This window comes from Hyperolius riggenbachi, chromosome 6 (assembly GCF_040937935.1).
Source record: "Hyperolius riggenbachi isolate aHypRig1 chromosome 6, aHypRig1.pri, whole genome shotgun sequence".
Lineage (NCBI taxonomy): Eukaryota > Metazoa > Chordata > Amphibia > Anura > Hyperoliidae > Hyperolius > Hyperolius riggenbachi.
In genome coordinates this window covers 381,211,036-381,228,928 of record NC_090651.1, presented here as the reverse complement: position 1 = coordinate 381,228,928, position 17,893 = coordinate 381,211,036, and the positions used below count along the sequence as shown (strand labels likewise).

Here is a 17,893-nt window from a genome sequence, read left to right as displayed (position 1 = left end):
TCAGTTCAAAGCATTCAACCGATGAATCGGTGATGTTGTTGGATCCTCTCTAAATGTGGGACAGTAATGGTTGCTGTCTACTTTCTCTAATGGTAGTAAAATACAACATGAAGTGAGATACTTGCCTGCAGGTTCCGCGGGGGTGCAGTTATCTGTTGTGCAGCAGCCGGTGTTCATGCTGACTGTTGTGAACTGGTTACTCAGAGTAACGGGTTTGTTGCATTCTGTTGATGGCCCACATCCCCTCACCAATGTCCAGGAGGTAATGCCAGATGATAGAACTGAATAGGTTATTAGAAAATGAAGAGAAATATCAAGTTATTTACCATACTTTTTTATCATCATTATTCTTATCATAAACATCCATATATGCCTTTATCTGTCTAAAATAATTTGTCCATGATAATTTTCTTTTAATTCATTAGATTGAATCTTCTTCACCTTTACCATAACCTTCTTTCCCTATTCAATATTAAAAAGTACCCTTTTCTATTGTTAACCATTCCATCAACAGTGTTGCTTGTGAATTTTCGTAACAGTCATTTAAGCATTGAAAATGCAATTTTCCACTTCATAAATATAATCACAAAAATATATTGTATTTTTACAATGTAATTTTTTGCAAAAAAAAAATTGCTAGAATTTTTACCTAATTGCTGTTAATGAGTTAAAAGCAAATCACCTTTAGGGGCCCTTTCACACTTGTAAAACACAAAACGCTAGTGCTTTTGCTAGCGTTTTGCTCAGGCATTTTTTTGCGTTGAACGTAAAAAAAATTGCTATTGACACTTGCCGATTCTTTAGCGATCGCGTTTAGTACTTCTACAGCACTGTAACACGATCGCCGGGAAATCGCCTGAAAATGGTGCAGGCTGCAAATTTGCGTTTGGCGATTTGCGTTAATTGCTGGTGATTAATGCAAATCGCCCAAGTAAGAACAGGCCCATAAGATATTATTGCACTAGCACTTTAAAAAGTGCTAGCGCTTGAGCGTTTAGCCGAAATCGCCGGCAAAACTATCTAGTGTGAATGGGCTATTAAAGCTAAAAATAGCACACAAAAAAAAAACCTGCAAAAAATCACACCTTTTAAGGGGAAAATTGCTAAAAATCATAAATATACTACAAAATGACTTATCAAAGGCATTTTCACTTGAAAGTAGAATTTGACTTTGTGAATACAAAAAGAATATCGGCATTTTTACTCTTGTCCGACAATTAGATCTAAATTCTAAAAAATAGAGGGGAACAGATGTTTCTAATCTGTATGAAACTAGTAAAAAAGTAATAATAAATCTAAAATGTACATACTGTTGGTCTTGGTATAGGTAGATGTGCAGACGTCCCCAGTAGGGCAAGTAATTGGCGTTCCTATGCACAGAGATTCAGATGCAGCACTGCAGCTAATACAGGTAAGAGAATTTTCTGGAAAATAGGAAAACAGGTTTAATGTTTATACATTTTTTTAACTGTGATTGTACAAATGAGCTTTTTAGAATTCATGGATACAAGATTAGCATATATTAGCAGAATACAATTATTGGCATTGGTAACTTGGTGAATAAAGTAAACGGTGGCAAACATCTAGAGAAGACAGCTTAGGTGGCACAGAGGTAAGTTTCTTACAGCCATAATGAGCAAAATTGGGTTAAAATCGGAGCAAGAGTGTAATGGTGCCCAAAATACATAATCTCACGGTTGGATTTGAGCAACTTCTTCGCTCGTGCCCATGTTTGGTTCCAGTTCTTCTTCCAAAAGTTTGAAGTAAACTGTTTCAAGGTGTGTTAGTGATTAGAACTCACAATTTTCAAAATGATCTGTTTGCAATTTTCTACCATCTACTTGGTAATTAAAGTGGCATGGAAGCCCTACACCTTTTTGCTCTAAAACATAAATACAACTAAAAAAAAATATGGAACATAAAAAGGCTGTTTTAATGTCACTTGAAGGCATATTTACAATTTTACTGATGCTAACTGATTACATTACTGGTTGCAGGCCAAATGGTCAGATTGTCTTTTAGTTAACTGCTGTGCAAGCAAAGTAGAGAAAGTTCTCTTCTTCCCTCCGGATACAGCACAAGACATTTGGAATTTACACAGCTTAGTTAAGCTCAGGTCAATCTGATCATTTTGGTATGGCAACTGCAACCATTTAGGTTAAGTGAAGTAAAATTAACCCTTCCAGTAACTTGAAAACCATTATATTGTTTTTTTAGTATTAATTTTATGCTGTATAAAATGCTTTACATTGTAATTGAGATTTCAGTGTTATACCACTTTAACCTCTTGAAAACCAGTTTTTACCCCCCTAGTGACTAGGCGATTTTTTACAATTCAGCACTTTGCGGCTTTAACGCTTTATTGCATGGCCATACAACTCTGCACCCAAATCAATTTTACCTCTTTTTCTTGTCACATGATCCATACATAGACATATGTCTATGGCAGGGATTAGATTGTGAGCCCCACCATGGGACAGTTAAGTGACAAGGCTGGCGGAAGATCGCAGTGCTATATACATACATTTCCCCCCGTATAGAGGTAAAACAGCCTGCCAGCTGTAATCGTGGGCTGGCAGGCTGATCACTGCAGCCGGCTCTTTTTGTTTATGGACGCTCGCACTCGTGAAAGCACGAGCTCCAGTCTAATGTTGTGCATCGCGAAATGACGCCATTTGGCGTTAGGCAGTCCTGAGAGAGCCACTCTGCAGCCACCAATTGGCGTTAGGAGGTCGCAGAGTGGTTAAAGATGCCCATTAATCCTACAACATTTACCTACATTGTCAATCTTCATAGCAGATTTTAATCAATCGGAACTGATTTAGATATGATCACAAGTAGGATTCTTTATTGCTGTGGACTGAATATGTTTTTTTTTTATTTTAAACGATCTTATCAAAAATCTGATAGTATTGCTAAGTGTTGCACCATGGACACCTTAAAGGAGCTGAAAATTGCTTATATGCTGTATTCATGAAATAATTATTTAGTATATAATGTAGATTTTGCACGTTAGCACTATTGCACTCTTGCACTTGGCACTTTTTCCCTGATGAAGCTTCCAATTAAGGAAGTGAAACATGTTGGATTTTGGTGGGGGGGGGGGGGGGGTGTTACTGTCAAAATATGTAATGATGTTTAGGGAATAAGGACTTACCTCCTCACATACTTACCAGAGTTCCCACAATATTAATTAGGAATTGTTCATTAATGCTAGGCAGCATGTTTAAGATTAGTACTTTGAAGTAATAAAAGTTAAGTTTTAGCTCTATTTAGCCCATAGCAGGTTTACTCTGTGTTTATACACCTATATCAGGATTGACAAGGAGTCATCAGGCAATATGAAGTACCCCCCGGTCTACTTACCTGGGGCTTCTTCCAGCCCTTTGCACCTGACATGTCCCATTCCGCATCTCCAATTGTAGCCACCAGCCCAGGGTCTCCACTGGTGCAAAGGCCAACCTCAAGGTAGTCCTTACTGTGTCAGCATCTCTGTCAATCAAGTCCACATTGTCCACAGCGTACTGCGCGGGTGCAGTAGTTCTGTGCCTGCGCAGTATGCTGCGGAGAATGTGGACTTGATTGACAGCGGTGCTTCATGCAGGCGCAGTAAGGACAACCACGAGGTCGGCCTCTGCACCGGCGGGGACCCCAGGCTGGGTCTGCTCTGGGGCTTCTCACAGGATTACAACAGACCAATTATCCCTAGCAACAGGGAAAATTTTCATTGGTCCACCATGAACCAATGAGAATCCACCCTGTTCTTAGGATTTGAATTGGTCTTTTGCAATCCAATGGAAATCCTCCTGCTTCTGTATGGCACTGATCTGTTTACCGGGACCAAGCGGAGGAGTCGTCATCAGCAGAACCGGGGTACACGTGAGTATTTGTGTGGTGGCATTTGTAGACGATGATCAAAGCAGACATGGCAAGCATACCATAGACCAGCATAGTGAGAACTGACACTGTGTGTTAGGCTCCCTTAGGATCCACTTCCAGCACTGAGCAAAGCTCACAAAAATGTACCTAATGTGTTCATTTTTGCAATAAATAATAAGTGATATTACAGTAACTAAAAACAACCTTCCCAGTGCATAGTTTTCTCCTTGTCTCATATTTCTCTGCCTCCTGAGCGTCCTTGTAAAATAACAGTAAACAATGAGAAAGCACCAACAGCTCCAGTCTTCGTGTGTGTGTGTATACATATATATTACATGATAATTTATTACAACAACACCACATGTACATCTCTATTATTTCTCTTAAAGAGACACTGAAGCGAAAAAAAAAGATGATATTATGATTTGTATGTGTAGCGCAGCTAAGAAATAAAACATTAAGATCAGTTACATCAGTGTAATTGTTTCCAGTACAGGAAGAGTTGAGAAACTCCAGTTGTTATCTCTATGCAAACAAGCCATTAAGCTCTCCGACTAAATTACTCGTGGAGAGGGCTGTTATCTGACTTTTATTATCTCAACTGTTCCTGGACTATTTACTTTTTCTCTGACAGAGGAGAGGTCATTACTTCACAGGCTGCTCTGAAAGACTCATTTTGAATGCTGAGTGTTGTGTAATCTGCACATATTATAGAATGATGCAATGTTAGAAAAAACACTATATACCTGAAAATAAAAGTATGAGAATATTTTCTTTGCTGCTAATCTTCTAGTAATTATTCATAGTACACAACCAATTCACTATATCATATTTTTTTTCCGCTTCAGTGTCTCTTTAATTTTGTACAAATTGCTACTACTACTAGCAGCAGTTGTTATTTGGAATATAATGCAATGCTTTCAAAGTAAATGAGATACTTCTTTATGCAGCAACAACATAAACAGACCATGTATTTTGTATTTATTTTTTTAGATATACTTACTAGGGATAATTGTGGCGTTCAGGCATGTGATATTCATAGAAAACGGTCCATTAGTGATGGTTGACACAATCCCGCTATTGGCCACACAAACGTTTTCTGTGGCACATCCCTGCATAAGCAAGTATGGTCCCAAAGTCACTGAAAAATGCATAAAATATTAAATTATAAACAAACAACAGTCAATATCTACATGTCTTATTTATTTATATTAAAGAGGAACTGCAACACATATAATGCAATTGATAGTAAAATTATTATTATTATTTTTTTTTATTTTTTTTTACAATATTCATTTATAGATTATTTAGTCAGTGTTTGCCCATTGTTATATATTTCCTCTCCCTGAGTTACATTCTGAAATGTATCACTAGTGACAATATCCTTAGTCCTGCCAAGCAATCTCTATGGAATGCTAGTTTACTGGGAGTTCTATGCACAGCAAGAGATATTGCTTCTGTTAGAATCTCACCCTCAGGTTCCTGTGATGCGGCCGCTTGAGGTGAAAATCAAGCTGCGATCTCCACTTCCGGGTGTCGGCAGCTGTTCCCTGCTGGTGACGAGCATGCGCATAACGGTGGACGGGTGTCTCGCTCTTCTCAGCCGCAGTATGATCTTAGGTGGCGAGAGAGGTAGTGTCAGCTGACAGGTTAGTCAGCTGACAAATAGGCAGGATGTTTTATGTCAGCTGACAAGTTAGTCAGCTGAAATGTGTTGATCTGCTGTGTCAGCTGATCCCTCTGTCAGCTATCACTTGAACAGTATTATTGCATGCATGGGATTGGCTCCTGTGTGCATGTGGCCGGCATCTGATTTGTTGCTTGGAGTATTTAAACCTGCTGAGTGCACTCTTTCACTGCCCGTGATAGCTTTAGCTGTTTGCTTATTGCTGGGTGCTCTCCTGTATATTTTGGATATTGCTTGTGTACCAAACTTTGCCTGGAAAACGACTAATCTCTGATTGCTGCCTGTATTGACCCTTGCCTGGAAACCAATTACTCTCTGATTGCCGCCTGTATTGACCTTTTGCCTGGAACCTGACTACTCTTGATCTCTGCCTGGACCTACCTTGGATTGTCTGACTTTGAATTTGCCTGTTCCCTGCGTACTTTGATATCTCTGATCTTATGTGTATGATCTCAGATTGTTACTGGACTTAGCTCTTTGTCTCCTGTTTTGGCTCTGGTGAGTTATCTAGTTCACCCCATGTTCAGCTCCTATACATTGCCCCTACAAGGCCTGGATGTAACCAAAGTCAGGCAGGTGTTATTTCATCACCTCCTGTTCAAGCGGGGACACGCCACATAGGGTGAAGAAGGTGGTGATAGATTGGGTCATAGGAGCTGAGCTGTGGGCAGATATCTCGCCAAGCCTGACAGCTTCCTTGGTAGTTTGAAAAAGCTGTTATTTCGCACAATGCAAAGAGGTTCACACACAGGAAACTTTCAGGACCATGGCCCTGACATCACACTGTGGGAGGGGTTTCACTATCCCCCTTTGTGACTCCTTGCCCCCCCTCCAATCTGTGCCTCCTTATTACTGCGAGCCAATCACAGTGATCAGAAAGTACTAAATTGAAAAAAAGGTTGTTCCTAAGTAGTCGAGTACATGCAAATAAAGTTTTTTTTCTTCTTCTTGATTACTCATTCTAAGATTTTCAAAGCCCCAGTCTAGAAAGACTTCAAGAAAAAGTAGTAAAAACTTTTTTATTTCATGAAATGTGCCATTTTGTTCTTATTAACCACGTAAGGACCACAGGCTTCCGCGCTTTAATATCATGCTGCAGAGTCATATAACTGAGCACCCAAATGGACCGTGCCCCTTTTCTGACAAGCAGGATCGTCTCTCATAGGAACGATCCTTTGTTTTTCCCTTCCAGGAGACAGCCGAGTGACAGGGCTGTCCCAAGTACAGCGCTGCATTAGATCACAGCGCTGTACAAAGAAAAGAAGTAGCTGTTTCTTTTTTTTCAGTCAGTTAGCAGCAATTGCCAGCAGCCGACCATTTACAGACCTCCACTCCGTCACTCAAGCGGGGGTGCACCCCCATTGGTGCACGCGATCCCCCCTAATCTCCACCCACCGCTCTTGACGCCTTTCGCCGTTAGGTGGTCCTGGGGCTGCCACCTTCCCGACACGCCTATTGGCGTTAGGCAGTCGAGAAGGGGTTGAACAGTAACCTGTGGTAATCAGTACCCACAAGAAATAAAAACTGCAGGCAAAAACATATTTTCTGTAACTTTGAAAGTCAAACGCCAAGGTTCATCAGCTACAATATTCACAAAACAAATAGAGGAATACCTGATGTATTTCTCATGGAGTATGAGGCACACACGTTCTCAGTCCCCGTACACTGAGTTATCACGTCTGACAGACATACGGTGCTTGTTAAGCTGAAGCATGCTGGACACGACAGACCATTAGTTACTGTAGAAATAGCGGCCACTGCAAAGAAAACATACAAAAAACATTTAGATCAACGCAAAATGCTACTAAGAAGAATAACTTGTATTTTATGTTTTCAAAACCACACACAATCATTGTAAGTTTGTAAGTATCCAGATCCAGTAAGCAGGAAATTGCAGTGACATTTTGGTACTGTGTTTACATTAAAGAACACTTGAAGTGGTATATAACATAAAGACATAAGCATTTATATGTACAGTCTGAATCCTTCTTAGATCTTAACTGCATTCCTTTTCCCCCCTTTTCTCAAACTAAGGGTTCTAAATTGTAGGCTCTATTTTTTAGGGGGGGCTCACATCACAGGTTATTTTTAACTGATAACTTATTTGAGGTTGTAATCTCCTCTGTAGCTGAGAAAAACACATGTAAGTTCAGGGAACAGATAACAGCCTTTACAGACAGAGTCCGTTGTGTTGCGTCACAACAGACAATATCACTACATTGCAACAAAATGCACAAATAATCCTATGGACAGTCCTATTATTGATTCAGACTATATAAACAGTAATTGCTGGATAGTGGCTGGATAGTGTACTGGTTAAGGGCTCTGCCTTTGACATGGGAGACCAGGGTTTGAATCCTGGCTAGGTCAAGTATCTATTCAGTAAGGAGTTCAAGGCAAGACTCTCCCTAACACTGCAGGGTGGCCTCTTGAGCGCATCCCAGTGGCTGCAGCTCTTGAGCGCTTTGAGTCCGACAGGAGAAAAGCACTATACAAATGTTCAGATTATTATTAATTGTTCTAATCCCTTTATTTTTACTTCTGGTTTGCTTCTAAGTCTAGGACTCTGACTTTATGAGAAAATTATAAAGACGTCAAACAATGTCACCAAATTTCCTGTGAAGGAAAAAAATGTGAAAAATAATTGTATCATTTGGAGAAGCACAAAGGTGATTGATTTGTAACTGTGATTGTCTGGTCCCAGTCACCTACACAGAAAGGAAAAGTGAGACATGATAATAATCAGCCAATCAGAGGATTGGAAATCCCCCATTAGATCTGTGATGTGGTTATCCGCCAATCATTGCTGGAGAATTGATCAATGTGGGACAATAATGGGTGCTGTCTACTTTCTCTAATGGTAGTCAAATACAAGGTGTAGCGAGATACTTGCCTGCAGGTTCCGCGGGGGTGCAGTTATCGGTTGTGCAGCAGCCGGTGTTCATGCTGACTGTTGTGAACTGGTTACTCAGAGTAACGGGCTGGTTGCATTCTGCTAATGGCCCACATCCCCTCACCAATGTCCAGGATATTTGGCCAGATGCTAGAACTAAATAAAATCATTAGAACATGAAAGAGAAAAAGTTAATGATCTGGTATATTCATCCTTTTAATCATTCATGCATCTTCAGTCATTTGATCATGCTGAAGTATTTTCTTTTAATTCACTTTGATTCCCCCATCATATAAAAGAGTGTTTTCTATTCTAAACTATTCTTTGATTTAGGCCTCTTTCACAGTAGGACATTGTGTTTCAGTGCAACGTTAACTTCGCACAACGCGGCCCTAACGCAACGCATATAGACTTTAACTTGGACGTTATTGTGCATTCTTTAACACTGCATTAAAGCAGAATATAACCCTGCATTTCAACTTTGCTCTAAAACATTATTTACAGCATATTATATGCAAAAAGCATTTTTTTTTACTAGACCAGCATTGGAAGGGTTAAACACAGAGGTTTAAAGTTTCATGGAGAGATATGCAGAAGTTCAGATTGTTACATTCTATTTAGTTATATGTATCTATTGAGACATGTTACACACTCTTTGGCTGTCCTCCAACTCCTTCTCAGTGAGAGAGGTGAGTCACATTCAACACTTAGATACATTTATGTAAACAAAATGTATCTACGTCAGCTTCGGATGCGTCTGCAGAAATCTCCAGGAACATTAAAGCACTGTGTAACCCTTCCAATGCTGGTCTAGTAAAAAAATGCCGGTTGCATATAATATACTGTAAATAATGTTTTAGAGCAAAGTTGAAATGCAGGGTTATATTCCGCTTTAAGTGTTATGACGCCTTTCTTTATGCGTCTCTTGGTGCGCCGCTTTCGTTGCACAGTGATATTGACTATGGAATGAAAACGGAACATGCGGTAAAAAAAAATTTTGTCAATAGTTTTTATTGTTTTTTTTTTTTTAAACATTTTTCAACCATTATAATCTTTGAACAGACTATTGTTCATTTTGCTTCAACAACAGAAAAACAGAAAAGAACATTACAAAGGCTGAGTATACATAAATTCTATCGGTAACATTTATCATGAGTTAAACTTATCTGAAGTGTCAGAATATCAAGAAATATATTATAATAATTTCGAGAACCAGTGAAGTACTTGGAATCGGGAGGATGTAGGTAATCCGACTTATGTTCACTATGGAGCAGGTTAACCTAGACATAATAGGTTAAGAATGAGAAATGTGTTGTGCCATTGTGGTATTATGGTCTAGTGTATTTGTTGGGAACCGGTTTATATAGATGTTCTCGGCAGGGAAACCAAGTCACAGTCCTGGAAATATTCCAGGTAGATTTGGATATGCCAAAAGGATCTGCTAGTGTCTCAGGTGGATAGGGTATGGGTGGGTAGGAAGGGGGGGGTGCGTTACATTTTAAAAAAATTAAACTTAACTTAGTATTGCTGTGCGTTAGTCTGCGTTGAAACATTTTCCTACATGCGACTTTAACGTCTTACTGTGAAAGAGGCCTTAGATTCAAAAAGCTAAAACTTATTTAGAGATGAGCAGATTATGCTACACTGTGTAAAACTGGCAAACAGGTAATAGCATGCTAAAATGTACATACTGTTAGTCCTGGTATAGGTAGAGGTGCAGACATCCCCAGTAGGGCATGTGATCGACGATCCTGTACATGAAGTTTGGGAATCAGTGCTACAACTGATACAGGTGAGAACATTACCTGGAAGATAGAAAATCAGGTTAAATGTGTATATCTTTTTTAACTTTTATTGTAGAAATTAGCTTTTCATAGTTTATGGATAAAATAAGTTAGTGGATACAAAAAATGACTGTATATTGTCAGAAAACAATTAATGGTATAGATCAGTGATGGCTAACCTTGGCACTCCAGCTGTGACAAAACTACAAATCCCATCATGCCTCTGCCTCCCCGAGTTATGCTTAGAGCTGTCAGAGTATTGAAATGCCTCATGGGACTTGTAGTTTCACCACAGCTGGAGTGCCAAGGTTAGCCATCACTGGTATAGATGATTAAGTCAGTAAATTGTGACAATGAAGGACAAGCACATGAATTTTAAACATTTCCAAATTATGTCTTCCGCATCGGAATTTCACATTTTCGAGTTGAAAGTCAGAATTCAAAATTCATCGATTTCTGACATTTCAATTCCAAGAGTTACATTACATTAAACTGGTGTGGTGCACTAACCTTTTTTTGACCATTAGTGAAAACTGTCTTTGGAACATCCTCAAGAAAAACAAATGAGAAAGTCTATGTGAAAATGTGAAAAACTGTATGTGAAATTATAACCTATTGCTAACATATTTTCTAACTTTGCACTAACCACATTTAAGCTTCTGGTTAGTGCATAAATATATTTGAAATCAGGGATGGTCGTAGTCAGTCAACTTCGCTACACTAGAACTACTTGTAGTTTCACGCAATTACGCTTCGCCAAACTACGGCTTTGAAATATTGGTTTTGTATGCATTTCGTAGACTACGTGTTAAAATGCGCAATTACGCGTAGTGCGAAGCGTAATGTATGCGGATGCTTATGCCCACATGCAGAACATTTTACACATTAATTCCTCTTTAAATGCTTATAATGGGAATTCTTCTATGCGTACATTCCCCTTTCCAATGCGTAAATTTGTAAGCATACAATCGCACACGGAAAATTAGACGCAAGTAGCGCATTCGTAGTACACTACGTAATACACATGTTAACTACGCATAGTGGGCATAAGCTACGTGTACTGGTACTTCGCTACACGTAAATTCATAAGCGTAGTCTACGAACTACAATGCATAGATGCGAACTACGATGCGTACATTTGCACTGGCGTCATTTTTGCTCATCCCTGTTTGAAATAAATTATATTTTTGAAATTTTGCAAAGCAAACTTAAAATAACAAAATTCAGAACTTGTTCAGAATTCCATTAGGATTTGAGTAATCAGAATTTTGCAATTTTAACTGACCCTAGTAACAAATATCTAGAAAAGACTACTTAGTTGCTAAGGACTGAGGCAGATTACTTTAAGCCAGTAAGAGTGAGGGCCTGTGCACACCAAAAAGCGTTAGCGCAATTGCAAATGCTCATCGCTTTTTGAAGTGATTTTCCTAGGCGATTCTAGGCATGTGCCTAGCGATTTTCTAATCATGCCTAGCGATTTTTGGAGTGTTTTGGTGTAGCGTTATTTATTTTTTGTTACAGTAGAGCTGTAACTGGACAGCTTCTGTAACAAAAACGCTTGGAAAATCACTCTGATCAGAGCGATTTTCCACTTTCCTATACTTAACATTGAGGCTGAATCGCCTCAGAAATCAGCAGAAATGCTGCAGGACCCCCGCTCATACATTAGCCAAGCGCTTTTTGAAGCACAAGCATTTTTTAAAGCGCTCAGAAGCGCTCTTGGTGTGCAGATGATCTGGGTAAGTTAACCCCCCATATCCTGTGGTCACACCTGTTTAATCAGCAGGTTATTATTAGCATTTCAATTCCGAGAAGCTTGCTACTCGAAAATTGCTCGAGAGCCCATTTCTGGTTATGTGCATGCACGCCACACTGCAATCGCAAACTCCCATGCAATTGCCAAGCTTGTAACGCTCTGAAACGTGCTGCAGTGTCTGCGTCTCCTGAACAGCTTGCGTCACACTGCATGTACTGTGGCCTGTCTCATGGAGACTAATTGCCAATGTGGCGGGGAGAGCGACGCAACGCCATTATGTGAAAGTGGCCTAAAGGACCACTATCACAAAAAATTGCTAAGTTTACAAACAGATAAATGTACACTTCTCACAGAGTAAAATGCAGTATACATTTATTTTTTCTCTATTTCGTTGTCCCTTAAATAGCTTGTAAAACTGTTTGCGGCCAGCTGCAAGCATCCAGCCCTAGTGGTTATGCCTTGCATGCATTCAGATGTAACATGCAACTTTTTTTTTTACTGGACAGTAAGAGCACCTTGTGTCAACTGCTAGTACCTGACAGGTCCTATGCTTTTACATGGAACCAGTAAAGATATTACTTTGGATGTGCCAGCTCTTTATCTGTTTTGAAAATTGCATAGAGGGCGTAGTATGGATACAGAGGTGCCAAAAGGATAAAAGTATCTAAAAAGTTAAAAACATGAGGAGGCAGTGGTGGATGTCTGAGGTGCTTGGCTCTTCTACTGACCACATATACTATTACTCTGTTGTTATTACCTGATGAAGTGGGAGCAAACCCACAAAACGTGTTGCATTGTCCCCAGAGTATGTAAATTAACTTGTTCTATTTGACAAACATATTGGCAATTTTTGTGTCTACTTGGAGGAGGTAAGTGCACCACTGCCGCCTCATATTTTAAACTTTTTGGATACCTATATCCTTTTGGCACCTCTGTATCCATACTATGCTATATCAAGTCCACCCCTGCTGGACGGATGTTACCCCTTTTTCCTCATCTACGGAGAGTGACTTCCTAATCCCCAGTGGGTCAGGTCCAATCTCCCCACCTGCCTACACAGTGGTTGCCTTTGGGGTAGAGACGGGCCGAACGGTTCGCTCGCGAACTAGTTCACGCGGATTTCCCCTGATCATGTCCGCGGTGAACCGCGAACATATGGGGGCATTCGCCCAGCCTCCTGTACCTTGTCATTGGGCTTAATTTTGACCCTCTACATCACAGTCAGCAGACTCATGGTAGCCAATCAGGCTGCACTCCCTCCTGGACCCTCACCCCCCCCCCCTTATAAAGGCAGCAGTGTCAGCCATTTTCTCACTCTGTCTGCTGCCTGCTTAGTGAGAGAAGGGAGAGGCATTGCTGGAGAGATAGGGAAAGCATTAGTTAGGCTCATGTTAGCTTGCTCCTCCTTGCTGATATTTGTTGCTGAAAGCACCCCAAAAACGTTTTTATGTGTGCCACTGACTGACTATATATATATATATATATATATATATATATATATATATATATATATATATATATATATATAAATAATTATATACACAGCCCTGTCTGATGCAGCTGACCCTTACTAAACTGTGCCGGGCCCAGCACACTGTATTTTCACTGTTTTTGTGTTTCAGCACACTGTATTATACCAATGCATAACTTGCCACTGTTTTTGTGTGGCTGCACACTGTATTAGACCAGTGCATATCTTTCCACTGCATCTGTGTGACTGCACACTGTATTAGTCTAGTGCATATCTTTCATTGCATCTGTGTGACTGCACACTGTATTAACCAGTGCATATCTTTCGCTGCATCTGTGTGACTGCACAATGTATTAGTCCAGTGCATATCTTTCACTGCAGCTGTGTGACTGCACACTGTATTAGACCAGTGCATATCTTTCACTGCATCTGTGTGACTGCACACTGTATTAACCAGTGCATATCTTTCCACTGCATCAGTGTGACTGCACACTGTATTAGACCAGTGCATATCTTTCACTGCATTTGTGTGACTGCACACTGTATTAGACCAGTGCACATCTCACACTTACTACACTTAATCCTAGCCAAAAAGTGATTGAAAAGAGATACTTTGCATATTCAGTAGCAGTGCATTGTGGGTAACCACAAATGTTTACTTATAGCTGAATTATTGCAAATGTCCTTCTGTTTTAAGAAGGCAAATCACATCTCACATTGATTTTTAGTAGGAGAGCTTTTAGGTCTCTTTTATCCCCTTATACATTCCCAGTGGTTTGGGTCACCCTGAGCTGCTTGGTTACTCTCTTAGCCAAAAAGCCTGCAAGTCTCCACTGCGTGGCTCTGCATTAGAGTTGGGTGACACCACCCCCACCACAAATGGTAGGCAGGCCTTCTGCTGCTGGCAGCCTGACACCTGCTGACTTTGTTTATTTTTTTTTTGAAAATTATCATTGAAATTATTAGCTTGAATTTTTTTTTTATAAATACAGTTGTTTTTCTTACTAACAAATCTATACATGAATAACTTGCAAGTTTTTTTTTTTCAATAACCTATCATTCCCTGACACTTATAAAAACTGATACTACAACTTGAGAAGGCACAGGTGTTACTTTGTACACAGCACAAGTTCTTTAAGGCACCGTACAGGTCAGCGCTTATCAGGAGGTATTAGCTCTGGAATTACCACAGTTATCAAAGTAACATATCAGGGGAAAAAAAAACATTGTAGAATTTTATATATAACTTCAATTTTCAATTAATAAAAAAACAAACCCATATTTTCAATTTTCATCATCATGGCCTGCACTCTCACCAACCTACGCACGAGCACGGCCATCACTACACAAACATTGCCGCCAAGAGGACTGGCAGTTTATGTCCTGGGAGTGTCAACTAATGACAACCCTCTGTGGCTGTTTGTGGTGCATTACACAGTGAGTTTGGTCAGTGTGAAGCAGTACAATACTTATCCTACCTGATCCATGTCTACACACGCAAGATGTTTAAAGCACTTTATGCCTCCAATTTAGGAATGCAATGTGATTTCTGCCCTTTAGGGATTATAACCCTACACTGCATCAAATACTTAATTTTCCCAGGGACTTTTGGCATATATCCCACTCCACCATGCCCCCCCCCCCCCCTCCAGGTGTTAAAGTTCACCTGCCCATTGAAGTCTATGGTGGTTCACCCGAGTTCTCCGGTTTGCGGGCGTTCGCAGATTCACGAACGCAAAATCGGAAGTTCGGGCTATCTCTACTTTGGGGTAACCCTGCTTTGTGAGTATAGCTTATTACTATATCATACTTCATTTCAACTATCAGTACATACTACACTATATTTGGCTCCTGGTGTCTGTACTCTTTGTTTTGTATTGCATAGAGGGCGTCATCCCTCTTTTCAAGCTGGAGCACTCCCTCCATGGCTTAGATCCTTCAGTGTGTGTGAGAAGACATTACAATTCTGCTCTCTAACTGCTGGTACACGTGTGGTTGCAAATGCTCCTTTTCGGTAGCATTATTTTGCAACTGGAAGGCGCACACTCCCGGCAAATGAGCGGCTAAACAGCACTGTTTTCTTAACTGTATGACAGAAGCCTAATGGTGATGATATAATTTTGAGGAGAGCTACTGGCTTTCAGTAGACCACCTGTACAAATACTCACTATTTACAACAGTGGCGTTGTGGCATGTGATGTTCGCAACCACTTGCCCAGTAATGCTGAATGTTGTGTTGCCATCATAGTTCACACAAAGGTTCGGTGTGGCGCATCCAGCCATTTCCAAGAATGGTTTTGTAGGATCTGAAGAAAGAAATGCAAAATCATTAAATACTTTAGAATATTATTTTTTTTGTTATGATAAAAGAAATTCCTCCGCACACCTTCCGAATAGGGTAAAATAAGTCCTTTTTTAAAATCATCTTTAGAAAAATAGCAAAAAGTAGAACAGCATGCAAGCTGACGCGTTTTTGACCCTACCAGGTGCTTAGTCGTAGCTAGTGTGATACATCATAAGGGATCTTAAATACCTGGAGGCCACAACCCCCTAACCACCACACCTACACAGGTGACTAACATATTTAAAGGGGAATACCCCTGGTGGTGGAGGAGTAGGCACCAGCATATTGTACATAGACATACATACATACATACATTAAAATTACACTTAAAAAGACACCATAATGATGGTGGGGCCAACCTACTATTCCTTAATTAATGTAACCCCAATACACCAAGAGGGGGAGGGAGGGGAGAGGGAAGGAAGGGAGGGAAAGGGAAAGGAGGGAAAAGGAGAAAGCACAAATGAGCAAGACTACAAACATGGTATCCTCACCAATCATAGAAGAGGAATAACATTTAAATAAAGGTGTTATGTCTATACTTTGAGTACTGATACTTTCTGTTTCTCTTAGTTTATTTGTTTAATTCTAGTTTTTTTTTCAAACTTAGGGCTTAGACATGCAGCTACTGGGCAATGACTTGTGATCATTTTTTTTTAATGCAAAGCATAGCAATAAATCCATGCTAAGCAGCAATATTGGTAACAATGAGCAGTTGGAGGAGAGCAATACACTTCCATGCACGTCTGCATACCTGAACCAGGAAGTGACAGCAAGCACGTATCACACGCGCGTCACTTCCTGCTTGGCCGACGACCAGATAGGAAACACTGTGGTGTTCCCTGAAGGCCGGTTTTTGATGGTGCAATGCGGTTCCTTGGGCACGACACACCGCATTGGTAAAACTGGTTTACGGTGTGAAACCAGCCTGAAAGGAACACCACCATTCTCCCCCTCCCCTTCCCAAGACAATGTGGATAGTGGGGGAATGATGCAATTCAGCTTCCACGGCGCCGAAGTTACTCACTGAGCGCCGCTATAGTAGTAATTCCTATTACGGCCTATGGTGGCGTCGGCTGCGCCAAAATCTCCTGCACTGTAATTAGAGCACTCGCATAGCATTGATAACAAATGCAAAAATTAGAGGTCGATCAGCTATTACACTACTGGTAACCAGATAAAAAAATCAAATTACCTGAAATACTACTCAGTTCATACGTGGTGCACACGGTCTCGTTCCCTGTGCACAAGACTTCTGTTTGTTGTGCACAAGTTGTAGATGCTAAGCTGAAACATGAGGGACACATCAACCCGTTCCTCACCTGACTGTTCACTGGCACTAAAGAGGAAACACAAACACAGGTAAATATATGTAAAGACTACTATTAACATTACAATTAAAATGCTAGCTGAATAGGAAGCAAATTATATTTACAAAGCCATATGCAGCCATTCTCACTGTAATATAAACACATTTTGCACATGTGGCAAATTGAGATAGAGTTCAGCTGTAAATCTCAGACTAGACACTCTCTTCATGGATTTTATCTGCTGTCCCCAGGGTTGAATGGATTTCTTCTGAACTCTCCAGTTTCTTCCTTCCAATGAGAACGTAGGAGACTGGTCCTTCTTTAGAGACAATCCTGCCTTTTCTCTTGTTTGTCAGGGTTTTCTTTCTTGGGCTAGTTAGGAAGCTGCCTTGCAGGTCTGTTCTGTTATGTTTCTACTCTGTGATGTACTGAATCTCTTTATGATTACTGAAACCTTTCTGGGACTGACCTACATGGACCTCTGCTTGTGATTTGGCCATGCCAGTATAGCACCTGCTTTGACCCTTGCCTTCTAAATTAACTACGTTCCTTCAGTGTGTTTACCCAATCTAATATCTGCAGAGGGCAATGTGCTTGAAGGATACCCAAAGTGACGTGTGACATGATGAGATAGACATGGGTATGTACAGTGCCTAACACACACAAAACTATGCTGTGTTCTTTTCTTTCTCTGCCTGAAAGAGTTACCGGTAAATATCAGGTATGTAAAGGTGGCCATACACTGGTCGATTTGCCATCAGATTCGACC

At 40.3% G+C, this 17,893-nt stretch overlaps 1 protein-coding gene across 1 annotated transcript in view; it reads right to left on the bottom strand.

The window, feature by feature from the left end:
- Positions 1-17,893, bottom strand: part of LOC137522299 (uncharacterized) — a 58,061-nt gene continuing 40,168 nt past the window's right edge. Inside the window, exons 17-24 of the mRNA XM_068242330.1 lie at positions 17,010-17,153; positions 15,639-15,776; positions 10,151-10,264; positions 8,460-8,615; positions 7,180-7,323; positions 4,883-5,020; positions 1,311-1,424; positions 1-281 (exon numbers count right to left, since the gene is read on the bottom strand). Coding sequence (XP_068098431.1) covers positions 1-281; positions 1,311-1,424; positions 4,883-5,020; positions 7,180-7,323; positions 8,460-8,615; positions 10,151-10,264; positions 15,639-15,776; positions 17,010-17,153 — 1,229 coding nt within the window. The remainder of the gene's footprint in view (positions 282-1,310; positions 1,425-4,882; positions 5,021-7,179; positions 7,324-8,459; positions 8,616-10,150; positions 10,265-15,638; positions 15,777-17,009; positions 17,154-17,893) is intronic.